Genomic DNA, 27,191 nt, shown 5'->3' with positions numbered 1-27,191 from the left:
CAGTGTTCAGTAGAATCCCCGGACCACACGTTTATTTTGTGGGACAGAGAAAAGACCGAGGAGAAAAGACCGAATCACCAACCGAGCCGAGACCGAACCACCGACCCCCCCGGACTCCGCCTTTCTATCGTTTGGACCGAGCAGGTTAGAGTTTCCCCTCCTTTTTTAAACCTTATTTCTCACAGAAAACATGCAACTGCAGAGATTCCTGATGCTTCCTAGTTTTGAACAACCGTCTTTGACCTTCTTCTCATCGACTGTAATTTCCCGTGAAAGTTATAAACCGCACGTGAGAAGCTGAAAAATCAGGGGACCTGCGTCGACTGTTAAATAGTTCTTCTTTCCTCACACTGCGCTGACACGCGCCTCCAACGATGTCTTACAAGTAAATACATGTTTTAACCTCTAAACTCACAAAAGTTCACATTCATTCAAAACAAACATCGATGTGTGGATTGATACCAAAACATTCATATTTCTGACACCTTGTAAGTCTATTTTTGGATCAATACTCGATAATTAAATTGTGGTAGGGTATATCTCTTTATTTCACATTTTTTTCTTTTTTGGGGGACGAGAAATAGTAGTAGTAATAATAATAATAATAATAATAATAATAATAATAATAAATCATCAATAATAATATTTATATTTGCTGCCTTAAAAATAGTAGGGAGAAGCAACGTGCTTATCCAGCACCACTCCTATTCTATCCTAATTATCTATCTTGATTAATAAAACGTTTCATCCCTAAAACCAACCCCTACATTAGTGTCCTCAATATCATCCTCACTGTGCTTTACACTCATCTTTTTTAAAACCTGTGATAATTCCATCTTTTTATGACCTTTTACATTGCTTGATATTTTACATAATAATAATAATAATAATAAGTATTCTTATTCTTATTGTTATTCTTATTCTGTAATATCAGAGGCTACATTAAGAAATACTTTTAACCCCTTTATCCTACAACATATTTTAAGGTTTTTGTACAACGTTTTTGTGTAAAGTACACTGTTGGAATGAAAGACTTAAAGATGCGATCAGTGTCATCACATCACTTCTACCTAATTCAATTCTATTTTATTTCTATAGCGCCTAATACAACACAGTCATTTCCAGGCACTTTTCCAGAGAAAATCCACATGAACAAGAATAAGTGACGGTTGGGAAGAAAAAAAACTTCCTTTTAATTGAAATAAACATGCAGAACACAAAATACCAAACCAAAATAACAGAAGATACTACAATGTACTAATCAATTGATTCCAAAATGTTGAATCTTCCAATACCATGAATACTTACTTTTGAATCGATTCTTACATTGTTACCATTTTTCAATAAGATCATGTTCTTTTACTTTAAAGTTAAACATTGTTGTGTTATTTAGGTCTCTTACAACGGCATTTCTGGGTTACGTCATCACTGTTTTCAAAAATATTTCAATCCCTAAGCAGTATGAAAGAAGTAAAAAGCTTTATGCTCTCAAGTATGTTTATCATCCCAAAGTTATTTGAGTTGCATTTATTTAGATTTATTTAATTATTCAATTAAAACCAAACTGAGAAAAAAGCTGCGTAAACCAATAAACCTCAGTTCTTATATATTTTCCATCCAGTATCCAAAAAGATTTGAGGATTAGATACAAAACTTTTCAAAAGGTTTATAAGTATTTAGAATTTTATGCAGAAAACGTACATTACACATGTTACATCTTCATGCATATGTCATAGATTTGACCTTTTACCATTTGTTATAAAACCCAATACACATCATTCCACTTTTATATTATTTATGACAGTATACAAAAAGTATTCAAAACCTTTTACTTTGACTTTATTTAAGAGTGACGCCTGTCTAACTGCGATTCTTATCAACATTATTACTCACACTCCAGGATTTAGCTCAAGGAAAACACGTCTGTTATTGAGATGCGGCGTTATCATGAAAGCTTGACTGATTGTTGAGCACAGTGGAGCTCCAGTGCACCATGAACCTGCCAGAACAAACACTGACCGTTTCCTTCCTTATTAAAGGCCCCCTCGCACACGAGCCGCTCATTTTACTGAAACGTTCTCTTCAGGTGTGTCGTCGCGGCGAGTGCAGCATGTGGACGCTGTTCCTCCAGCTGGCTGGAGTCATTTTATACTTACAGGTATGTGTTGTATCTTAACTTTACTTATTTTATTTTGAAAATTAAACATTTGGACTGCCGGTGTGTCATGCAGAGGTCTGGAGATGTTATGATCAGAAGAGCCGTTTGTGCAACTTTGTCCAGAGCATTTTAAACTTTTGATATTTAAAAACTCATCTTACAAAACTGTAGATGGTTAGATGTTTATTTAGTTTTTTTTAACTATGTCGATTTCTTTTCTCTCTCGCTGTTTCTAGGTAGTTGTTGTTTTTTTTTGAAGTTTCAACATAACTTTTTAGCTTCTCCACACAACAAACATCCAGGTAAACCAGCATCGTCGCTGGTGAAAGTAATCGAGTGTGTCCACGTCGCATGAAACTGCCTATTTTCTTTCTGAGAAGTTTCTATATTTAGTTTTAGACAGTGGTAAACTCACCAAGAGGGAACTTTGGACGCTGAACATTTATCAGCTGAAGTGAAAAGCAGCGTGCAGGTTACAGACCCTTGTATTTGGGTGCTTGAAAACTCCCTTGTTCTAATGCTACTTGTGACTTTCTGAAGTCAAAACATCCATGACAGGATTTTACAAACGTTACTCTTCCGAGTTTTTCAGAATGTCTTTCTTTTTTTTTTTTTACTAGGAAACATCAGGTTCTTCTTAAAGGTTTAGTAGAAAACAGCCCATCGCATCCAAAAATGTCTTGTTCCTACACTTTGCGGGGTCGTCCTGCACGTCGCATTAGACCCTCTTGTGGACTGGTTTTGGCCTGAAAGCCATATTTTTGATGACGAGTCGTCAGATGGTCAAAGTTTGATTTGATTCTTATCACTTTTTTCTTGGTAGCAAAGATGCATCAGAAGCAGGGACTCAAATAATAGTTTTAATACCTTCAGTTTTGTGAACAATGTTGAATATAATAAACCTGGAAAAAAAAAAGTGTGTCCAACAGTCCGCTTGGCATTGTGTTTCTCAACAAAGAAGTCAATTTCACTGAAATGATTGATCATTTCCAGGTACCCACATGCTTCCCATCATGCATTGTGCAAGGACTCACGGCGTCATGCAGTGGACAGCAGCTGCACTGGGTGCCCGCTTTGCCTGCCAACATCACCCATCTCCTCCTGGATATGAACCACATCGGTGAGATCAACGGCAGCTCGCTCAGAGACTTCAGAGAGCTGGAGGAGTTAAGCCTCGAACAGCAGAACGTGAAGCTCACCATAAAGAACAACGCTTTCCTCCGACAGAGGAAGCTGACTCGGCTATTTCTGGGCTCGAACACTGGCCTTCATCTGGAGCCGAGGGCGTTTTCTGGACTCTACAATCTGAAACACTTGTATTTGCATCACTGCAGCTTGAATGATTCCATTTTGTCTGGAAGGTACCTGGAGCCACTGTTGTCCTTGGAGACGCTCGACCTCTTCGCCAACGGAGTCGTCAGACTCAAGCCGGGCCTGTTCTTTTCAAGGCTCACAAAGTTCACGCAGCTGAATCTCAAACTGAATCAAGTCCAAACATTGTGTGAAGAGGACCTCGTCGGCTTCAGAGGGAAATATTTCACACATCTAAACCTGCAGTCCAACAAACTCTTCACAGCCACGGACCTGGGAAGTTGTGGGAACCCGTTCAAGGGACTCGCTTTTGATACTCTGGATTTATCAAACAACGGGTTGAATGAAAGGAAAACAAGACTCCTTTTCAAAGCAATCGAGGGAACGCCAATATCTCGGCTGATTATTTGCGGACTGTCTGGCAAAGGGTTTTCGCACGACAACTTCATCGACCCTAATGAAAGCACATTCGAAGGCCTCCGGAGCAGCGCGCTGAGCGTTTTGGTTCTGTCCAATAGCCGGATATCCGCTTTGCAGAAAGCCGTCTTCGGTCATCTGAAAGATGCAGTTATTATTGACATTTCCCAAAACCACATAAACCAAATTAACAAGAATGCTTTCGATGGTCTTCAGGGCCATTTACGAATGCTCAACCTCTCCTTCAACATTCTGGGAGAAATCTATTCTCACACTTTCACCAACCTAACAGAGCTGAGGGTTTTAGACTTGTCTTACAATCACATTGGTGTTCTGGGACACTCCTCATTCAGTGGTCTGATCAAACTACGTGCTTTATACATGACGGGAAACTCCCTGAAAGTCCTCGGCTTTCCAGACTCTTTACTAAACTTAGAGTTTCTCCTCTTGGGAAGCAATCATTTGGAGTCACACTACTACATCGCTCATTTGGGCCCAAACAGCACCCATGTAGACGTTTCAAATAACAAATTAACAAACTTGGAGGATGTTTATGTCATCGTAGCTCAATTCAAGCATCTCAAGAAATTCTTCTTCGGAGGCAACGACATCAAGTGGTGCACACTGAATAAGGGCGCCACGATCCCTGGGAATAACAGTGTGCTGGTGCTGGATCTCCACGACAGCTCCCTGCAGGTCGTTTGGGAGCGAGGGACCTGCCTCGACTTGTTTGACAATTTCCACAACCTGCTCGGTCTCAACGTTAGCTTCAATTCTCTCTCGGCTCTCCCGCGGGGGATTTTCCGAGGCCTCGGCTCGATCCTCGAGATCGACCTTTCGTCCAATGCCCTGACCTACCTGGAGACCGACGTCTTTCCGCTCAGCCTGCAAATACTCGACCTCTCAAACAACTTCCTGGCCTCTCCCGATCCGGAGACTTTTCGGTCCCTGACTTTAGTCGACCTATCTGCGAACCGGTTCCACTGCGACTGCAAGCTGGAGGGCTTCCTCAAGTGGATGAACGCGACAAACGTGACCTTCCTCAGCCCGCTTGCAGAGCACAGGTGTGAGTTTCCTGACGGAGTACGTGACCTTCCTCTGCTCAGTTACTCCGCCAGCGTTGAGCCCTGCGACGACGACAACGAGCCGTTCGTCCAGGATTTAAAGTTCGCTCTCTTCATCTTCTCCGCCCTCGTCAACATGGGCGCAGTCCTCGCTGGTGTCCTTTACACTCGCCTCCGCGGCGACATATTCATCATCTACAAAACGATAGTCAACAGGGTGCTCGAGGGCCCGAAATCGCCGGCGCCCGCCTGTGAGACACAGTACGACGCCTTCCTCTGCTTCAGCAACAACGACTACAAGTGGGTGGAGGCCGCCCTGTTGAAGAGACTGGACAAGCAGTTTGCCGAGGAGAACATCTTCCGCTGTTGTTTCGAGGCCAGGGACTTCCTGCCAGGTGAGGATCACCTCTCAAACATCAGAGACGCCATCTGGAGCAGCAGGAAGACTCTGTGCGTCGTCTCAACGCAGTTCCTCAAAGGTACGGCTGAGTGTTTAAATGAGAAGATGAAACGGGGAGAAAATGAAAACGCTCACCCAAAATCTTGAATTAGTGAAAGCAATTTACGTTGTCGTAACAAAAGTCCCTTCATCTCGCAAACATCTGACTTGTGGGACAAGATATTTATCAAATACTTTACTCAGTTTATCTTAAAGTCGCTTAACAGCAGCTAAACATCCACCATGTGCAGATGCATTAAAGAGTGGCTTGACTCACAGTGACGGTTGTTCCCCCCCCCCCGACTTCCTGTTTAGTTGCTAAACTACAACAGTAAAACTGAAAAGGTCTGTATCTCCTGGTAGACGGCTGGTGCCTGGAAGGATTCACTTTAGCGCAGGGCCGGATGCTGGAGGAGCTCACCAACGTCCTGGTTATGCTGGTGGTGGGAAAGGTTGGTATTAAGCCACTGATTCACTTTTCTCATTACTTTTTTTGTACAGATAGTTTGTTTATTTGCAGCCTTAATGACCTAAAGATCTTTTTATTGTGACTTTCTCCCAAATAAAATGTATTTGATGCTGCAAAATATGTTTCACCTTCAAAAACAATGATAATCTGGCTGATAAGACTGTAAAGTTTTGCCATATCTGGAAAAATGATGTCTTATGTTGCATTGAAGTTTGATTAGTACAATACAGAACATTTTAATTTTAACTTATTTAAAAAAAATGTTTTTTAACTAATCTGCACATTTGTCTATTAATTTTTTTGTGGTTTAAGCTGTTTTAGAAATTTAAAACTGTTTTACAAGTAGTTTTTTTTTGTAATTTTACTTTTATTTTTTTCTGTAAGCTGTTTAATCTCCATTTCAGTTATTTCTAGTCATTTGAGCCATTTGAAATGATTCATTTACACATTGTGTTGGGGGTATTTGCCATTTTTGCCATTTTCACCCATTTTATCATTATGACTATTTCCTCACCAGGAATGTTTTTTCCTTATTAACTAGAATTTTTCAATCATGATGCTGTTAAATACACGTATGCATGTTTGTGAATGATGTGTCAGTAGCTGTTTACTTACTAAGGTATTTTAAATTAAAATAATCAGCTGTTAACTGGATTCTTATAACAATAAAAGCGTCATCAGAAGTTTTTGAACTAGATATTATCGGATGTTTTACCCTTATAGACAAAGTCATGTTGGGATATCCTTACATACTATTAGGTATAAAGCTGATCTCCTCACTACTGACCTCCCATGATGCTTTTCAGGTGGCTCACTACCAGCTGATGAAGTGCAACACCATCAGGGCTTTTGTCCAACGGAGGGAGTACCTGACCTTTACTGAGGACCCGCAGGACCTGGACTGGTTTTACGAGCGTCTCGTCTCGCAGATGCTCAAAGACACCAAGGTGAAAAGGTTTGCGGAGAACCGGCCCAAACCCGCAGAGCCCAGTGCCGAGGACGGGCTCCAGCTGCAGAACATGTGAAATCTGCCACAGTCACATGGGGAAAATAATAAGGGACGTTGTTGATGCAGGTGAAGGTGATGTTGATAATTCTCTTGTAATGTTCATCACAAATCAGACCCCATCCACACGGAGACAACGTTTCAGTTTTCTGTCCAAACACTGTAGTATTTATACCTGTAACGCTGCCACAGAAATACTCCAAAAAACAGAAAATAAGATGAAGTCAAAACACACACAATGGCAAGTATGGACACTCAAGCCAGAGACGTTTCTGTGGATCAATGATGAACTAGAACTTCTGCTTTGTGTCACAGTCGATAAAAACCAACAAATTACTAAAAAAATTTTTTACGTTTCTTGTGATTTGATGTGACAAAGAGGACTGGATTTCGAAAAGAGCAGAACACATCTGCCCTCAGACAAAGACTGAGTTTGATTACATGTGTGGAGCTTCAGCTGTGGTGAATTGAAAAGACGTCTTTATTTGAATTCAGTTGAAAGAGCTTCACCAGGTTTGGACTGAGATGAGAGTGGACACACAGACAGATCCAGGAAATGGACCCCCCCCCCTGTCTACCGTCAGGCTGCATGGAGATGTTGGTTTGATCTTTTTCAAAGCGGCTTCTGGAGAGCATCGATTCCAAGATGCACAAATTTCTACTTGAGAAGACAAAACAGAACTTGTCTGAAGCAAGGGCCATGTGCAGTACAGGCACAGTTTTTCCACTATTTGGACTCAATTCCTTGTTTTCTGCAGGATTTTTGACGTGCTCCACCTAATACGACACAGGGAATTTGAATATTTCAGTCCATACATGTGGGCGTTTGTGGCTCGGATGGTAGTGTGAGCCTGAAGTTACTGATTATACAAAGAAAATGCAATCAATGTATTGAGCACACATATTCAACAAGAAGACATGGATGTGAATTAAACTGGAGTTCCTGTGTGTAAACATCCTAATCTTATGACAGATAAAAACCTTGGTGACTCATCCCAACATAAACACAGTCAATATCTACAGAGTCCACAAATCAATTTAAATAACTGCTCCAGCATATAGGAAATTACACATGGGGAACCTGAAGGCCCACGTTGGTGGGGTATTGCTGCTGATCACCTAATCAAAACTTAACCCAAACCTTTATAGTACTGTGAAAAAATGAATTAATTATTGAAAATGTATCTTTAAGAAAAAATCTACTTGATATCAGTCCTCATCTGTTCTCCTTTCTGGGTCTATTATAATTAATAATATGATTTTTAAACTTTACCTGAAACTCAACCTCCTCTCCTGTCTCTTCCCTGGATGGATTACAGTTCATCTCATCATAAAATAGTTATTGTTTCAAAAGTATTAGGAGGTAATCCACATTTCACTCATCAAGTTAAGACCTAAACTGAGTTTCCTCAGTCTCTCCACCTTCCATTGCTTCACTACTATAAGTTCTATTATTGTCCTGATGAAACATTTTACATATAATATCTAATATAAAGTCATAAATGTTGGAATGATTAGGCTGTTCTCCTTGTGTATTATAGCATTACTCACACTGACATTACTCTTAAAAAAAAAAAAAACTCTTGCTGCAATTTCAGCCTTTTCTTCTGTGGCGCTGTACTGAAATAAGATGACAAACTATTTAGTCCAGTGTTGCTGATACTCAGGAACACTGACAAAGTTAGCTGTTAAATAAAGGGCAAATGACCGTCCCAGAATTAAGACGACTTCATTCAACAGATTTTGTTCCTAAATATGAATGTAAACGAAGAACTTGACATTATAAATGAGCCATATTCTTTTACCCCTTTCGCAGCCCTCCAATATGTAAAACTTAAAGTGCTTTATTGACCTTATTCCGCTCCGCCCACTTTCAATTCTTCGCTCTTTCGCATTTTGTTTTAAGCATTTCCAGTTACTGAAAATTACATTGTGGTGGACGGCAACAAAGTGTTTTTATCTCGTCTGTAAAACAATCATTAAAACATAGCAAACAATGCTGCGACCAGGATATATATATACATCATATCGCATCCTCTTCCAAACTGGCACGTAGAATCATTTTCAAAGTGAGAATATCTCTGGTTCAATTCTGGGCCTCATATTTGAGATTGGTAGGGATATGAATCACATCAGGACACACAAAAGTGTATGAGAATACCAGAAGATTTAATCTGGACAATAATGAACCTTCCCAGGTAGAGGTAATTCAGTCAGCTGACACATTACAAAGAATCCAGCAGGTAACATCCATGTTTGACTTCATGTAAAACCTTACTGACCAGCAGGTTTTTAAACATTTCTGTCGAACTTTAACAATACAGCAAATTTAATAATGTTATTTTCATAGCTTAAAATAATGCAAAGATTACCGCTGTTGCACATTGTGATATTAGAATGATTAAAATGTAATTAAAACTGTAGGAGAAGTGAGCCAAAAGCACTCACAGAAGACTGGAAAGTAATTGTGCAATTACGTCCAGTATTCACACAATTCGGTGTAAATGTGTGTAAATAGCCTGAAAAGAAGGTGACGAATTTTATTGTGGCTGGGGGCATGGCCTGATTAGCATATGATGATAAATGTGACACCTACTTTGCATATAGGAGGACATAAAGGAGGCTAAGATCCCAAGATAAAAGGTTGATGACGTCACAACTGTCCTGAATTTGTCTTTGATTGTGTCTTTGATGGTGTCTTTGTCTTTGATGGTAAAATATAAAGGCATTGGAAACTTTTCACTTCAACTCACAACAGTGCAGACAATCAATCAACCATTTCAATGATAGAAAACATGACTTTCTATTACTCACAACCTGCTCAGCAATGGGTCAAAAAGTCCGCGGAGTACAGGGTCCCACAGGCACCACAGTTTCATTTTTCACAGGTAAGTGCTGTTTAGAATTTGAATAATTACCTGGGGGCTATAACGTAGCCACCTGTTGTTAGCTTAGTCAGTTTCTTTTCTACTCAAAGTGCTTAAAAAGACAAATAATCAAGCAACCAACAATGGATATGAGTTGCAGTAATGTTTATTGAACGAGCCAGTGTGAACATGAATAGTGTCGCCGTGCCAGGCCAATAATAATTAGATGTGACCGTGTGTTTACACAAACACTCCACGTTAAGATGTGACCCACGTTATAGCCCCGCCCCCTTCATGACATCTCAAGACCCCGATGTTGGTCTCAGTATTATCAGTAACTCTGAAATGAGCGGGTGCTGCAGCAGCTGAATGACACACAAGGTCTCGTGTGTTCATCAAACAAGGATATACACTCACAGAAGGTAATATACTTTGAAACTTTATAGTGAATGCGCTTAACAGGTGTTCGCCAGGACAGCTATGAACCTCTGTCGGGTTTCCAACATCTGCTGTTGCTAGCAGTAACAACTGACGCTAAAGGAGCTCGGGCACCAGCTAAAATGGTCACCTGTTAATATTGAACACCGGCTCCCAAGGTGGAAAGATTCTTTCACGATGGAAGCCGCTATTCCCTCCAGCGGAGACTGCCGGAGGCTACAGAGCCTGTTACTGCGCATGCCCATCTCTCCAAATCCCTCCTGCTCACCCAGTTAAAAACAAACATGGTGGCCCCGTAGTGGTATGACTCTTCTAGTTTCATCGTCCATATCAGTACTTTTATAGTTGAGACTCACCCCTGATAGCATTCGATGCGTCATCAGTCCATACGGGTGTTGGTTGCTCTCCATTTCCTTCACGTATGTGTTGTTCTCTGCATACACATCTGTGGAGTGTCATTACAAAATCAGGCAACCACGCCCATCTGTGGCCCGACATACTAACTACATTGTGGTCTCCCCATGTCCGCTGCTGCAGTGACACGCTCCTTTTCTTTTTTTTTTTTTAACAGATTAGGTGTTGTCATGTTAAACATTGTCATGTAAACGGTCCGAGACGGAGTAGAGAGAAGATTGAGGGGAGAGAGTTTGGGGTGGGGCGGGGGGGGGGCAACATACAATACCCTACATTTACAGTTATCACACTGATCCAAATACTTTCCAACTGTTGTTAGATTAAAGGAGCCTGAACAGTTCTATCTAGACAGTAACATTATTCTCAAGCGGGATCATAAATTAACAAAGAAGCAACAACAAAAGAAGAACATGATTTTGATAGTTGAATGAATGATGGCAGAAAGCAAGAAATATCAGCAGCACATCACATTGATGAAGTGGGAACGTGTGTGTGTGTGTGTGTGTGTGACCATAGAACGGGTCTGATTTTGAGGAGCTGTCTGCTGATTGGTCAGTGATTTACTACACGCCCCCAATTTTTTTAATACGTCGGCTGTGTGAATCCTCTGTTGTTAACATATTCAGCATTGCACTGGTTGCGGGTTTTTTTTTTTCTTTGCTGCGCAACTTTCATGTTGGACCAAGACTCGGTTATGACTCGGTTATGGCCATATAGTATGGCCATAACCGATGCTCTACCGAGTTTGCTCGTGATGTCACGTCGCGTCGCGTTGCATCACATAGCACCGGTGCACCATTGCGCAGTGGCAACATGGAAGTTGCGGCACGGCACCAGAGCCGACCGGCTTTGTGCTGCCGGAGCGCAACGTCACCCGCGGCCAGTTGGCGTTTGCTCTCTCGGAAGCAACACGGAAGTTGCAGCTGCAGCTCTGTGGCTGCAAAAAAACAAAAAAACTTAACAAAACAACTAGTGCAAAGCGGAGTATGTAAACATATATGATATATTTACCCTCCTTTTCTCTGCATTGTCCTGAGCCTTTCCATTCCTTCTCTTTCATTTTATTTCACATTGATCCTCCATCCTCTACCTGTCTCCTCCTGTCTTCTATTCTCCTCCATTGCTGTTCTCTCAATCTGACCACACCTCGTTGGGCTCCTTGTTTCTGCTTAACCCTGCATCTTGGGTTTGTATATTTGTTGGTGTGAGTGTTTGCTTACATCTCTGTGCCTCGCTTTCTGGTTGTCTATGTTGCAAATTTTATGGCTGCATCCTCATTATCCTCTCATTTTCTACCTCACATGGAATCGTCATCAGGCCGATCAACTTCGTCAGGCCAATCAACGTCTTGTATCTGAGCTGGCCGATTTTACCGATCAGGCCGAATGGTGTCATCAGGCTGAGGAGCATCCTCAGGCCAAGCAGCAACGGGTTGCCGATCTGTGTCATCAGGCCGAGCAGCCTCAGCTGGTGTATCGGCGTCTTCAGGCCGAACGGCGTCATCAGGCCGAGCAGCGTCGAAAGGCCAAACAGCGTCATCAGGTCGAGCGACGTCCTCAGGTCGAGCAGCGTCCTCAGGTAGAGCAGCGTCCTCAGGTAGAGCAGCATCCTCAGGTAGAGCAGCCTCCTCAGGCCAAGCAGCATCGTCAGGCCGATCAGAGTCAACTGGCCGATCAGGCTGAGAAGCGATGGAAGGTCGAACAGCGTCGGAAGGCCGAGCAGCTTCTTCCTTCCGAACAGCATCCTCAGGCCGAGCAGTGTCCTCAGGTCGACCAGCATCCTCAGGTCGAGCAGCGTCCTCAGGCCGAGCGACGTCCTCAGGTCGAGCAGCGTCCTCAGGTCGAGCAGCGTCGGAAGGCCGAGCAGCGTCGGAAGGCCGAGCAGCGACTTCACTCCGAACAGGATCCTCAGGTCGAGCAGCGTCCTCAGGTCGAGCAGCGTCCTCAGGCCGAGCAGCGTTGTCAGGCCAATCAGCGTCGACTGGCCGATCACACTGAGAAGCGATGGAAGGCCGAGAAGCGTCGGGAGGCCGAACAGCGTCATCAGGCCGAGCAGCGGCGGAGGGCCGAAAGGCATCATCAGGTCGAGCAGCGTCGGAAGGCCGAGCAGCGACTTCACTCCGAACAGGATCCTCAGGTCGAGCAGCGTCCTCAGTTCGAGCAGCGTCCTCAGGCCAAGCAGCGACGGGTTGCCGATCAGTGTCATCAGGCCGATCAGTGTCTTGTAGCTGAGCTGGCCGATCTTGCCGATAAGGCCGAATGGCGTCATCAGGCTGAACAGCATCCTCAGGCCAAGCAGCGTCCTCAGGTCGAGCAGCGTCCTCAGGCCAATCAGCGTCGGCTGGCCGATCAGGCCGAGAAGCAATGGAAGGCCGAGCAGTGTCGGCTGGCCGAACGGCGTCATCAGGCCGAGCAGCGTCGGGAAGCCGCACGGTGTCATCAGGTCGAGCAGCGTCGGCAGGCCAAGGGGCACCCTCAGGCAGAGCAGCATCTGCCGGCCGAGCAGCGTCCTCAGGCCGAACGGCGTCCACAGGCCGAGCAGCATCCTCAGGCCCAGCAGCGTCCTCAGGTCGAGCAACATCTTCAGGCCGAGCAGCGACGTCATCAGGCCGAGCGATGTCCTCAGGTCGAGCAGCATCCTCAGGTCGAGCAGCGTCATCAGGCCGAGCAGCGTTGTCAGGCCAATCAGCGTCGACTGGCCGATCAGGCTGAGAAGCGATGGAAGGCCGAGCAGTGTCGGGAGGCCAAACAGCGTCATCAGGCCGAGCAGCGGCGGAAGGCCGAAAGGCATCATCGGGTTGAGCAGCGTCGGAAGGCCGAGCAGCAACTTCACTCCGAACAGGACCTTCAGGCTGAGCAGCGTCCTCAGTTCGAGCAGCGTCCTCAGGCCAAGCAGCGACGGGTTGCCGATCAGTGTCATCAGGCCGATCAGTGTCATGTAGCTGAGCTGGCCAATCTTGCCGATCAGGCCGAATGGCGTCATCAGGCTGAACAGCGTCCCCAGGCCGAGCAGTGTCCTCAGGTCGAGCAGCGTCCTCAGGCCAATCAGTGTCAGCTGGCCGATCAGGCCGAGAAGCGATGGAAGGTCGAGCGGTGTCGGCTGGCCGAACGGCGTCATCAGGCCGAGCGGCGTCGGGAGGCCGCACGGTGTCATCAGCTCGAGCAGCGTCGGCAGGCCAAGGGGCATCCTCAGGCAGAGCAGCATCTGCCGGCCGAGCAGCGTCCTCAGTCCGAGCAGTGTCCACAGGCCGAGCAGCGTTTTCAGGCCCAGCAGCGTCCTCAGGTCGAGCAACATCTTCAGGCCGAGCAACATCTTCAGGTTGAGCAGTGTCTTCAGGCTGAGCAGCGGCGTCCTCAGGCCAAGTGGTGTCCTCAGGCCGAGCGGTGTCCTCAGTTCAAGCAACGTTCTCAGACCGAGCAGCATTCTGAGGCCCAGCAGCGTTCTCAGTTCCAGCAGCATCCTCAGGTCGAGCAACATCTGCCGGCCGAGCAGCGGCCTCAGGCCCAGCAGCGTCCTCAGGTTGAGCAACATCTTCAGGCCGAGCGGCATTCTCAGGCCCAGCAGTGTTCTCAGGTCCAGCAGCGTCCTCAAGTCGAGCAACATCTTCAGGCCGAGCAGCATTCTCAGGCCCAGCAGTGTTCTCAGGTCCAGCAGCGTCCTCAGGTCGAGCAACATCTGCCGGCCGAGCAGCGTCCTCAGGCCGAGCAATGTCCTCAGGCCGAGCAGCGTCCTCAGGCCCAGCAGCATCCTCAGGTCGAGCAACATCTTCAGGCCGAGCAACATCTTCAAGAGGATCAGTGTCTTCAGGCTGAGCTGCGGCATCCTCAGGTTGAACAATGTTCTCAGGCCGAGCAGCGTTCTCAGGCCGAGCAACGTTCTCAGGCCGAGGAGAGTCGGGAGGCCGAACGGCGTCATCAGGCTGAGCAACATCTTCAGGCCGAGCAGCGTCCTCAGGCCGAGCAGCGTCCTCAGGTTGAGCAACATCTTCAGGCCGAGCAGCATTCTCAGGCGAAGCAGTGTTCTCAGGTCCAGCAGCGTCCTGAGGTCGAGCAGCGTCCTCAGGTCGAGCAACATCTGCCGGCCGAGCAGCGTCCTCAGGCCGAGCAATGTCCTCAGGCCGAGCAGCGTCCTCAGGCCCAGCAGCATCCTCAGGTCGAGCAACATCTTCAGGCCGAGCAACATCTTCAAGAGGATCAGTGTCTTCAGGCTGAGCTGCGGCATCCTCAGGTTGAACAACGTTCTCAGGCCGAGCAGCGTTCTCAGGCCGAGCAACGTTTTCAGGCCGAGGAGCGTCGGGAGGCCGAACGGCGTCATCAGGCTGAGAAATGTCCTCAGGCCGAGCATTGTCCTCAGGCAGAGCAGCATCTGCCAGCCGAGCAGCGTCCTCAGTCCGAGCAGTGTCCTCAGGCCGAGCAATGTCCTCAGGCAGAGCAGCATCTGCCAGCCGAGCAGCGTCCTCAGTCCGAGCAGTGTCCACAGGCCGAGCAATGTCCTCAGGCCGAGCGGCATCCTCAGGTTGAGCAACGTTCTCAGGCCGAGCAACGTTCTCAGGCCGAGGAGCGTCGGGTGGCCGAACGGCGTCATCTGGCTGAGCAACGTCCTCAGGCCGAGCAGCGTCCTCAGGCCGAGCAGTGTCTTCAGGCTGATCGGCTTTGGCTGGCCGATCAGGCCGAGAGGCGACGGAAGGCCGAACAGCATCATCAGGCTGAGCAGCGTCGGCTGGCTGAACGCCGTCATCAAGCCAAGCAGCGTCGGAGGACAGAACGGCGTCATCAGGCTGAGCAACATCCTCTCAGGCCGAGCAGCATCCAGGACCAGGGTTGGACACCCATGCTGTAGACGCATCTCAAAATGAAGAGGTAAGTATCTGTTGCCATGTCAAGTAGAAATATTACAAGAATAGACACCCCTGAGGGTGGTTTCTAAATGAATTCAGACGCACTCATTAAAAAAAGCTGGTGTTCAGGTCAGCCAGTTGATCATCTCTCACTTTTTGTTCCCCTGCAGGAAACCACCCGGGACCACGTGGACCAGCTCCACTGGTGGCTGGCCCATAGAGGGCTATAGAGCCCTCCATTACCTCCACCCCCACCCCCTTCATCCCCTAGCCCCAACCTCAAGGTTTTTTCAAAAATAAAAAAACCAACAAAAAAAACCCCACTTATTTAAAGTCATTTGTGTCTAAATTTGCAACATTGTGTGTGTGTGTGTGTGTGTTGGGGATGGGGATGGGGATGGGGAGGTAATTCCGCCCCAGTCAGTCCAGCAGCCGGCCAATCACTGACAGTTTTACGTGTGGCAACAGGAATATATCCAATCAGCAATGTGGATTTTGATGCCTTAAAGGTGATTTAAAAATTCCCCCCACTACAAGGCTTTCCAGAGGAACATCACATTGCATAAATGCCTGAATGCTCTCTCACACTCACACTCACACAACTGCATATACAGAGTAGTATAGAAAATACAAAGAGGGGGTGTGGTTAAACTTGGGCTACACTGTATTGATGCATTAGTTTCTTCTGGGTCCTGCAACTTCCTTCCAAAGTCCTAAAGCATGTGTTTGATGGTAACTGGTGAATACATAATGCTCAAGGTGGCAGTGTGTCATGAAGTTTCTCAATTAAACTTCTCAGCTGTCACAAATGGGGCAGGGGGGTGGATCATGGGAAATTAATTTTTCCAACAGAACACTAAACAAAACAGAGGATAGAAAACTTTTAACAGGTGATATTTGCCCTGTTTTATGAAATAATTTGGGACCGATGACCGTCCCAGGATTAAGGCGACTTCATTCAACAGATTTTGTTCCTAAATATGAACGTAAACGAACAACGTGACGTAATAAATGAGCCATATTCGTGGCAGCGTTCCCTGCAGACCGTTTTACCTCATTCAAAAGAAGTCCTGTAATTAAAAACCCCGCTGTCCACTGCTGCTGTCTCCCCTGAAAGTCGCTGTGCTGGACCGTCAAAATAAAAGCCAGTTAAAATTTTCAACATCAAATATTTTTCTCCTCCGCTGTTGTATGATTGTTGGCCCCACCCTCGTCTCCCCTGGTTCCTATGCCGATGTGAATAACATTTCATGCCGGTAAGTTCTAACCTTGTTCCAACAGGATGATTGGTGCTTGACATTTATAGTTAACATTAATTTGAGGTCTTTGGGAAGTATTTGCTTAAGACACTTAGAATTTTCCTCATTTATTTAGTTGTATTGAAGTTTGAAACAGCAATTTATATTCCAGGAATACAAACCATCTGAATTTCAATGTTAATTTTGAAAACTCTTACTCATGTCAGAGCAATTTGGCTGGCAGGATTATGAAGTTCATTTAGAATTCACAGCTGTTTTTTTGGTTGAATGATTAATTAAAAGTTGTGGAGCTCGATGAGCTTATAATGTGTTTGATGTCACACATGTGATCATTGAAATAGATTCATAGAGATATTGTAATTTAGGGTTTTTATTGAGTTATTTAGGTTTTACCTTGAGCTTGGGCTGGATAATGTCAGATCTGGCAACCCTGCTCACTCAAACAGGTAAAAAGTACACATTTATGAGTTACATTCTGTTCAAATAGGTGCAATGATATTAATTAATCGTTCAAAACAATTTTGACAAACTTAAAAGCAGTTTATAGAAAAGTCTGAACAAAGTTTGACAGGTTTAAAAAGAATTTATGGTGCAGTTAGGATGAAAATTGAATGCATGCATTTTGATTCAATAAGATTAATTTGCAGTCATTAAGTTAAAACCTTATGTTAAATTAGTGGCTCATGTCGTTAGCTCACTGGTTAAAATGTGTCTCTGGTAGAAAGCATTAACTTTTGGCCTCCACCATGATCTAAGTTACCCCTCCTTGTATGGGACCACTAGGTGGCGCATGTTCACCGTGTCTTTCCTGTTGAAGCTCGCAGCATCAAGCAGTGAGGGTTCCAGTCATCAGAGCAGCTTGATTGTTGGAGATGTATTGGGTGATGAGACTGGGGGTGGGGGTGTAGGGTGGAACCTGAAGGGGTCAGTCGGTTTCCTCTGGTCTGAAAACAGGAAGCCACCGGGCAGCGGAGAGCTTCCGTCCCGTTGGCCTCCGGCCGCCTGCGTCCTCCGGCCGCCTGCGTCCTCCCGGCCTTTTACGAGCCAGCTGCTGGGAGCATTAGGGTCCGTCTGCAGGCTCCTGCTGCTTATACACTCTGGACAGTCCATTAATCTGAGCCCGGCACAACTCTGACATCTGTCCGCTTCAGGCTGCTTTTATCACGTCGTCGTTTCGATTTCCTGGGAGGTTTTTCCCCAAACCGGTGTTCTTCGTGCTCTCCACGGTACAGGAGAGTTCATCCAAAGTCCCCAAAGAGTCAAACTACATTCAAGTAAATGAAGAAACGTTGTGACCTTCACCTCCTGGTAGCAGCATTCAAACACAATGAATCATGTTGCTTTCATGATGAGGATGGGATTTCAAGTTAATTTCCTCTTGAAGAAAAGAAACAGTCGAACACCAGAGCTGAACCCTCGAACTAACCTGGAGTCTAAATTAGACAGAACTCCTAAAACGGGTTCTTGAAAAGTACACTGGATTCATCAACTCCTTTCTGAGACCTTTGATTTTGAATTCACACACACTTTCTAAACCGATTCCTGACCCTTCAAACGAATGAAGTTCTCAAATATTTGGGTTAAAAGAGTTCAAATGAAACCCCATCTGGAAGGACCTGGAGATACCCATGAATGGATCAATAGTGAGGAAGACAAGAAGGGAAAAGAAAAAAAAAAGTTCCACTTCCATAAATCTGGAGCAGCACAGCAGTTCCACCAAAATCTAATTTGAAAAGTGGAAGCAAACGTTTACCTTGTAAACAAGCTCTCCAGCTCTGCGGCTTCTTCCCAGTTATTCCAGGCTTGCGGATTATATTTAGAACAGAAACGCACGCTGCAGAGATTCTCCCTGACGGGGAAATGCAATAAACTGGGCCCCGTGGCCATAGCTAATATTTGACCTCTGTTTGAGCAAATATAATTACAGAGACGCACGCGCCGGCTGAAGAGGGAGGCGGACTCATCCTCGAGTGCATGAGGGGAACACAAGCCGAGCTGTGGGAACCAAAATAAGTTGGCTCCTTCATCGTGGGAGCGTCAGACGAGCCCAGAGAGGCACTTTGATTTGCGGGATGTGTTTTATAGGGGTTGGTTGTACGTGCGAGGGTGTTTTGGGGTTAAGGGGCGTGAGCACAAAGAAGCAGCCAGAGTGTGGAGGTACTTTTCCTTCTGTGACACATGAAGGGAAACTGGCGGTGCGGATTACTCACCAGGAGAGGCGGCTCTGGTTGTTTTTCTCTTCCAAACATCTACAGACGTCCCCGTTTTGTAGTTAGTAAACAAATAGAGGTCGTCCATCTCAGAATAGAATTTACTTTATTAAGCGCAGAGGGAAATGCCTTTAAGCGTTGCTGCACAGAATAAATAGAAAAGAATGTTGAATATAATAAGACAAGATAAAAATTAAATAAGTAATTTTAGATAACATGTACAAGGCTTAACGGCATTGAAAAAGTGAAAATAAGCAAAACACAGAAAACCCTTTTCACAGGGAGGAGTTAGAGTCTTATTGCCACAAGAATGAAGGATCTCCTGTGACTTTGTAGCATTTTGGAGGGATGAGTCTGTTACTGAAGGTGCTCCTGTTGACCAACACATCATGGAGCAGGTGAGACTCATCCGGCAGGTGGTCAATATAACTGTAATAAGGTTGGGTCACTACAGCGTGCATGATTGAGAAACACCTTCTCTCATGCAGATACACGGATGTCATGAAGTTCCGAATGACATCCGTGTATCTGCAGGATGAAACCAGGTTTCATTCTGGTTTCCAGTGAATGTTTGAACCAAATGGTTTGTGGACTGAGGTCTGGATTCCAAGTAGCTCACAACCAGTTTTTTGACTTTTCTTGTGGCATTCTACGTCACAGCCAAAACTCCATTAGAAACCCAGGCTGAAAAAGAAAACGTCTTGTTTGGCGTCAACTGCTTTGTTGCCAGTTTTGCACCTTTCAGCCTGGACTGTTTTTTTTTTTTAATTTTAATTTAATTAGTTTTAGATGAAATTTCCAGCATGTTTGGATTTCAACTACTTTCTTAGTCATTTTAAAACTTGAGTTTTGGCTGCTTTCAGCCTTCAGACACAATAGAAAAATGTCACACTTTCTTGCAAGAACACCAGAAGTTTCTGTCTTACAGGGTGAAAAACCCAGTGATAAAACACGTTTGAGATTAAAGTTTTAAAAGATAGAAAGGTGTCAAATTCCACACTTTTGAGAAGTTTTCTTATGAAAGCATTACAATTTACTCGTTCAGAGTTCCTTTGAACCCTTTTTCGCATTACCGTATGTCCCAGCTTTAATTGCAGTTGTCGGTGGCCGAGATCGGCTTTGGGTCCTGCGTAAAGCAAATCCTGATCCCGACAATCACACCAGCCTCCACATTCCCTGCTGGAGGACAAACGGGAAACAGAAAGATGATCGGAGGGGACGACCGCTTCTTTTTTCTCCAAACACAGGGACAAAATGCAATCTCCACACGAGCTCGAACCGGTGAAATTCTCACAGTGCATATTACCCAGTACTACTGAAACAACTTGAATGCAGCGGCTGCATAAAGGGCAGCGACTTATGAAGCATTACTTCGGAGGATGAAAATAAAGAAAAAAAGAAGATAATAGAAAGCTTTAATGTGCACACAATAGTTTGGAGGAAGCCAATTCACAAACCACAGCCTTACAAAGGAAACACTGTGTGAACAGTCAGCGGATTCGGTTCCAGCGTCGCTCTGGACACGTTACAAAAAGACTCACTCATGTCAAACATATATTTGTTTGACGGGTGGAAACCGCGACTGATGCCGTGGGCTCCGAGCCAGAGTGAAGTCTCCTTGTAATTACAGCCGTCTGCCTCAGCAGGCCTGGGAGTGCGGAGCTTCTGCTTCAGCTGATGCGACGCCATCAAACCGAATGACTTTTCATCCACTGACCCCGACTGATCCCAGAGCAGAAACGCACAGAATTCATCACACAGGCAGTCGAAACAACCCGACCTTTGAATCTCCTGGACCCGAGGACCAAACGTTTACACATATCTGATGGTTGTGTTACAGTTTCACCTCTTTGAACCGAGCCGGCTGTCAAACAGCAGCAGGAAAACAGTAATTAAAAGATGCTTAATCATACAGTACAGTTTTTATTTAGTGTGGCGACTTGAGCGAACGAAGAATCCAGCACAAGCGACCTCGCATACAGAAAGCGCCTATCGAGTTTGTAAAATGTGGCAGGTGTTGTTGTCCAGGTCGATGTGAGGAGAAATTACACACAGTGACTGATGGATATTGATCACTTTTGCTCGCAAACTTTAGGAGGAGGACTGTGAGTAGAAATCGAACACACAATCTGGCGAGTCCAAAACCAAAACTGTAAACAGGAAATATTCAGAGGGTCCAGGACGGTTGTGTTGTATGAATCACACTGAGGCACTTGGTCAACAAACGTGACACAATTTGTACGATTGCACAGAAAAAAGAAGCATGTTTCCCGAAAAAAGTGAAGCCAAAATATCTTCAGTACAATTTGATAACAAATGTTTGTTCTTTTTTCTTAAATATGGGTTAAAAAAACTTGATCGTCGTCTTCGCTCCTGATGACCGGTCGTTTAAACTCGCTCCTTTCAAATGGGGAATTTCTTTCACCGCTGTTTTACAGCAAAAACAAAATGATGACGTTGCTCCCGAAATTATTATTTTAGGTGTTTAAAAAAGGAAAGCCAAATCATTTATGAAAAACAAAATATCCTCATGTATAATTGTTTGTCACAATACCAACAATTTAAATAAATGTTCATCATTAATGAGAAACTTCTATATTCTGGCTTCACTTGTGGAACAAAGGAGTAACACCTCACTCACTCATTCATCCCGTTAATTTATTAAAATATCAGTTTGTCGTCTCTGGATCGGAATGTCGCAGGTTCGATTCCCCATCTGTCTACATGTCGAAGTGTCCTTGAGCAAGACAATGAACCTCAGATTGCTCCCAATGGAGGGACTTGAGCCTGGCATAGCAGCCGCCTCCATTGGTGTGTGAACGTGTGTGTGAATGGGCGAATGTGATCAATGGTGTAAAGCGCTGTGCGGCTGCTCAAGCGGTGGAGAAGCGCGATAAAAGTGAAACCCATCGACCGTGTCGTCAGCATAAGCTCTCAGAGGAGGGGTTCGTCTTTATTGCTACTGGAGGCACGCTGGCTTCGCATTTCGCCTCGGTAAACTCCGAAGCTGAATTGCACTTCACTTTCAACGTCCTGCTAAAACAGTTGAGTCTCTTTGGCGAGGCGGGGGACGCCCGCTCTCTTTTCGAGTTCCGCTTGCACTTTTTGGCGCTCTCCTCCCGTGTGACGGGAATACTGTCGAGCTTCTCCTGGCTGTCAGGGACTTTACAACAAGCCTCCGTGGACGCGTGATTCTCGCCAACACAGGGTGTGTGTGAGGGGCAAAGCGGCGGGCTGTGAGGGCGTGACGGGGATGTGGCGCCTCCGGATTGACGCACGTCTGGACTGGAGGGACTTGCTGGGCGTCTGTGAGGTTTGTCTTCCCGCTCGGGGCCTGTGTCGGAGGGTGGAGCTGGGGTGGTGGGTCTCGTTTCCCTGTCCAAGCTGTTCTGTGTGTTTGTGGCGTGGATGCAGTACTTCCTGAGGTGGCACGTGTGGGCAGGTCCTTGCCTGGGGGGCACGACTCTTCCCTGGGAGCAGTGATGGAAGTGGGTGAGGGGGCAGTGAACGTAATGCATCCGGCACTCCATGTGAGTGTAGACTGGGTCTAGGTTCGGGGTGTTTCCTGAGACGGGGTAGATCTGCACGGCGGGGGGGCATGGGTAACAGTCCTGGGGGGTCCACTGCTGCAGCAGCGGGGGAGGAGGAGCATCCCCACATGTACAGTTAGTGTTCTGGGAGTACTGACATCTGGTTGCTGTGTTCAGGGTGGCTACAATCCCATTTTCTGGGCAACCTTTGCCAGTTTCTGCCCCCTTATAGTGAATCTGTGAGAAATGTGAGTTGTGGTGATGAGGAGGGATTCCATTATAAAGCCGAGTACATAACGGATCCTCTTCTTGTGGTTTATCTTCTGCTGTCTGAGTGGAGGCCAGCGGCTCCAGCTCGTAATGCTCCACCTCCCCGCCCGTGCTGTCCAGTTGGTACTTTCCCAAGCCTGAGCTCTTCCCTTCAGGTGGCGGGCTCGTGGACGTGACTTCGTTAAAGGCCTGACACCGCAGCTTTTTGGGCAGGGGGATCTGGCCACAGGTGCCCTGAGGCCCGAGGCAGCGGCACATGCACTGAAAGAAGAAGGTGGCAAAGGCCCAGCTGATGCACATGATGAGCATCATGAACGTGCCCAGCTGTGTGTACGCCAACACGGTTGAGGGCATCATCATTGCGCCTGCCACAAAGGTGGTGAGCGCCGCCATGGCGATAGCGGAGCCCATCCGACTGAGGGAAAAGATCACCTTCCCCTCGCGGTCGGGCTCTGGGGCGAGTCGGTACGCCACGCCGTAATGGACGGCGAAGTCTACCGACAGCCCCACGGCGACAGAGATGGTGACAGATTCCAAGACGTTCAGCTCCCAACCCAGAAGCACCAGAGACCCCACCGTGACAAATATGGTCCCTGCAATGGACAGGATGGCGTACAGGCTGATGATGATGTTCCAGGTGGTCAGGAGCATGACGCTGAACGCCACAGCCACCGATAGAGCCATGGCGACCAGGGTGCCACCCGACAAACTGTCCTGGAGGTCGTAGAACTCCAGGTTGCTGATGAACCAGCCATGGTTGAGGCCTGCGGGAGCCAAGCGCAGCTCCTCTGTAATCCAGGCGTCCACCTGAAACAGAAGAACGTTGTCAACATGAAAGAATAGAAGAAAGTACGTTATAATGGGTTCAGATGTACAAGAAGAGTACTTTTCTGTGTTGCTCCAGACAGAATATTACACTTCAAACAAACCACACAACAGGAAGGAATTTATTTTCTACAGCTTTGATCCTGGACAGGATAGACTCCTTCCTTGCCCAACAACAGTTGACACTGTGCATTTTCTGTCATTTCATACTGATGAGGTCACTAATGAAAATACGTACCTCACGGTAGAACTGGTACATCTTTTCGTAAGCCAGTGTGAACAGGTAGGTGCTGTGAAACTCTAAAACAATGGCTCTGATAGTGTCGTTGATGTCAAATCGAGGGCCGGGGGTCTTGCTGTCCAGATGGTAGTTGGTGCTTCGGTCCAACTCCATGATGGCTCTCTTAATGCACAACTCAAAGACATCCTGCTTGTATGGGAAGGTTGACTGGCTGCAGCAGGGGTAGATGGAGGCCTCTTCACAGTCCTGGTTCTCCATCCACTGTTGAAATCAAGGTATGCCTGTATCGGTCAAGTGTTCAGCTGAAAATTTGCTGTATACATAAGCACACATGCAGTACTGACCTGTTTGAAGGTCTCGATGAAGCAGCTGGTGAAGTCCTGCTCCTCAGACTGAAAGACAAAACTCTGGTTTCTCAGTTTCTGGCAGAAATTGAGGATCCACAGCTGAGCAGCTGGACTGGCGATGTTGAAAGTGTTGTCGAGCATCAGTTTCCCCTTGTTTTTGGGGTTGAGGGGGTCGCCGTTATCCAAAGGCGTCACCCCCCAGATGATGGTGATAGGCATGTGGAGGTCCTCACTGTGGTGGACCCTCTCGAACATGAAAAGCCTCTTGTACTCGGCGTCGTAGCGCTCGAAGGGGTGGGACGAGCGGAACACCTGGAACTCTGCCAGCTCCAAGGACGGAAGCTTCATCTTTGGGTTCACGCAAACCACGTAGGCGCCGCCAACTGTGATGGCGAAGAACCAGAACAGCCACAGGTAGCGCAGCTTGATGACGATGCAGGGCAGCACCTTCTCAAAGAAGATTCTGGATGCCTCGGAGACTGTGAACAGACATTTGCTGGCCTTGTGGCAAAGACCTGCCCAGAACATCCGGGTGCAGCAGCCCCCCTGCTGCTGCGGCAGCTTGGAACAGGGGAGCATGTTTGGCAGGTAGCGTTCATGTAGCACCACCACAGCTGGCAGCCACGTCACCATGAGGATGTAGTTCACCAGAATGGCAGTGCCGGCGTAAACCCCGAAGCAGCGTATGGCGGTGATGTTGCTGACGTAGTTGGCATAGAACGCCGCGGCGGTGGTGAAGCTGGTGACAAACATGGAGAGTGCAGCGTGTTGCAGCGTCACGCCCACCGTCTCCGACAGTTCGGCCTGGGGCTTGTCGAACTTTGTGTAGTTCCACACATCACAGAGTACGAAGGCGTCGTCCGCACCGATGCCCACTAGAATGATGAGCACCGTGAGGTTCATGAAGGGGAAGAACTCGAAGTTGAACACCGTCCGGTAAAGGAAGTAGGACACAATCAGAGAGCTGATGATGGCTATTATTGTCATTAGTGTGATGAAGACTGAGCGTGTGTAGACGCACATCACCAGCAGGACAATGATGATGGCGATGGCGGGGTACACGGTGTCTGTGAGGAGGTAGTCCTGGAAGAGGTCGTGCTTGATGCCGAACTCGATCCCAGTGACCGTGGTGATGCCGTCTGAGGCATTCCAGTTCTCAAAGTTGTCCAAGTAGATGTTCATCATGGACTTTCCTTTCTCGGTGGGGGAGAAGAGCATGCTGTACTTGAGCACAGGTGGCGGATACTCCAGGCTCTTGGGGCTGAGGAAGTCTTTATCCACCAGGAAGTGAAGGATCTGGTAGACGGCGTTGTGCTTGGTGCACTTGCGAGGAACACTGGCACACTTCAGCTGGTCTTTCCGTCTCAGGGTCATGTCCCAGCAGTCGGGTCCCAGAGTGCCATTGTGGTAGTACTTGGCACATGAGCGCAGGATTTTGAGCGTGTGCGAGACGTCGCGTTCCGTGATCTTCTGGCAGGACGACCGGTTGGTGAGGATGGCGATGTAGTTACCGAGGGTCCAGCTGGGGCAGCAGGAGGCGTTGTTGGTGCGCTGGCAGATACTCCAGTAGTCACGATGGGAACGGACCTGAGCGCAAATAGAAGACATTATTGTAACATCTCCATTAACGGCAGTTCTTTCACCACGAGGGAGATCTTTGCTGTGGCCTTACCCTTGTGTTGTCCAGGTTGCACATGGATTTTATGGCCTGAATGCTCCACAGGTTCTTCCCTTCAGCTGATGCAAACACCAGGCGAGGGTAACTGCCACCTGCACGGATAGAAAGCTTATTATTAATTAACACCAGAGAAAAGAGCAAGACACAAGATACATTTTTAAACCGTCCATTTAAAAAAACTTTTCTTCAGAACTGCTCAATTAAACCTGAAAACTTAGAGATGAAACATAATTTTTATAGTAGAACATAAATTTAATGAATGTTTAAGCTGCAGGATTAACTTGAATGAACGTTTTATCACCGCCGGGTCGGAGTACCCGGCGTATCCAGTACTGTACACACCTTTTACCATAAATACTGAAATCGTATCGATAATTGAAACAACCATAACGTTACTGCTTCATCCACTTTACGTCTCACTAGTTTTGGATCAGATTAAGTTTGGATCTCGACAGTGAAGGACTCCAGGTTTGATTCCCTGTTGTGGCAAAAAGTGGATCTGGTGTAAAAAAAAAGTCAAGATGTGTAGACTTTGTTGTTTGGGAGCAGCCAAACAGATACAACACATTGATGCAGATCACAACATTGTCCAAACTGTTTCCAGATGTATCCATCTCTACGCCACTATTTTTGTCGTTCTTCATCAGCACTAAAAAAAATGGTATTTAGAGAGGGATGATTAAAATCTGGCTGCACTTTAACAAAAAAATTTAAAAATAAAGACTTCCTAGTTTCACAATAGATCAAAATTTTCAGTGTTCTTCTAATCAATGTATAACATTCATTATTATGGTTTTGTAACTGGAGATTATCTCTCACACTACACTAAGGTTATTGCCTTAGTCTGTCGCCTCAACTGAACAAATGTGATTTCAGAGTTTTGTCTATTGTACACTGTAAGTTTTACCTGGTACATCACAGAAGAAGTCTTTACTGAAGTCCCACTCAGCTTGTCGCTTGTCTCTTTCGAAGTGGTCTTTAGGCCATCTGGGTTCTTGGTGGCTAGAAAAACAAATCCCCGTTGAGTTTGCGGAAAGAACTAAACATGTTTACAAAAGCAATAAAGTCAGAAACGTCAGTGGGATCATAACATGTCAGACAAACGGACCGACTCCCAGTAATAATATATTTTAGTTTGGTTTTCCACTTTTGAGGAAGCCTGTCGACACACAGCACCGAGTGCTGGTAACTTGACACCTGCCTCCTTTTCCTGCTGGGTCCCGCGAAGTCTGTACGCACGAGTCATGAAATTTCTCTTGCAGTTGTTGCTTCTTAAAGTTTTGGTGATTTGGTGGATCAGTGAACAGACACTCAATCGATTTTCACGTTGGGCTTAGTTTAGTTTTTAATGCTCTCTTTTACCATACGTGGGTTTTATCACTCATGTTTTAATACCATCTTCTAAATGATT

The 27,191-nt window shown here is 46.2% G+C and overlaps 2 protein-coding genes across 2 annotated transcripts in view; one reads left to right on the top strand and one right to left on the bottom strand.

The window, feature by feature from the left end:
* On the top strand, positions 1-7,814 carry LOC308126659 (toll-like receptor 5). Its single transcript, XM_080491200.1, has 5 exons — positions 1-144; positions 2,087-2,158; positions 3,152-5,429; positions 5,753-5,841; positions 6,665-7,814. Exons 2-5 carry the CDS (start codon positions 2,111-2,113, stop codon positions 6,881-6,883), a joined length of 2,634 nt encoding a protein of 877 aa, XP_080347326.1. The 5' UTR covers positions 1-144; positions 2,087-2,110; the 3' UTR covers positions 6,884-7,814.
* A 12,473-nt stretch (positions 7,815-20,287) lies between these two features.
* disp1 (dispatched homolog 1) overlaps positions 20,288-27,191 on the bottom strand; it is a 30,045-nt gene continuing 23,141 nt past the window's right edge. Inside the window, exons 6-10 of the mRNA XM_080491005.1 lie at positions 26,688-26,782; positions 25,775-25,872; positions 24,100-25,689; positions 23,753-24,016; positions 20,288-23,496 (exon numbers count right to left, since the gene is read on the bottom strand). Coding sequence (XP_080347131.1) covers positions 21,811-23,496; positions 23,753-24,016; positions 24,100-25,689; positions 25,775-25,872; positions 26,688-26,782 — 3,733 coding nt within the window. The 3' untranslated portion in view covers positions 20,288-21,810. The remainder of the gene's footprint in view (positions 23,497-23,752; positions 24,017-24,099; positions 25,690-25,774; positions 25,873-26,687; positions 26,783-27,191) is intronic.

Source organism: Lipophrys pholis, assembly GCF_963383615.2.
Source record: "Lipophrys pholis genome assembly, chromosome: 21".
NCBI classification, from domain to species: domain Eukaryota; kingdom Metazoa; phylum Chordata; class Actinopteri; order Blenniiformes; family Blenniidae; genus Lipophrys; species Lipophrys pholis.
Note: the sequence above shows the minus strand (reverse complement) of the source record. Positions and strands in the feature narration are given on the sequence as shown.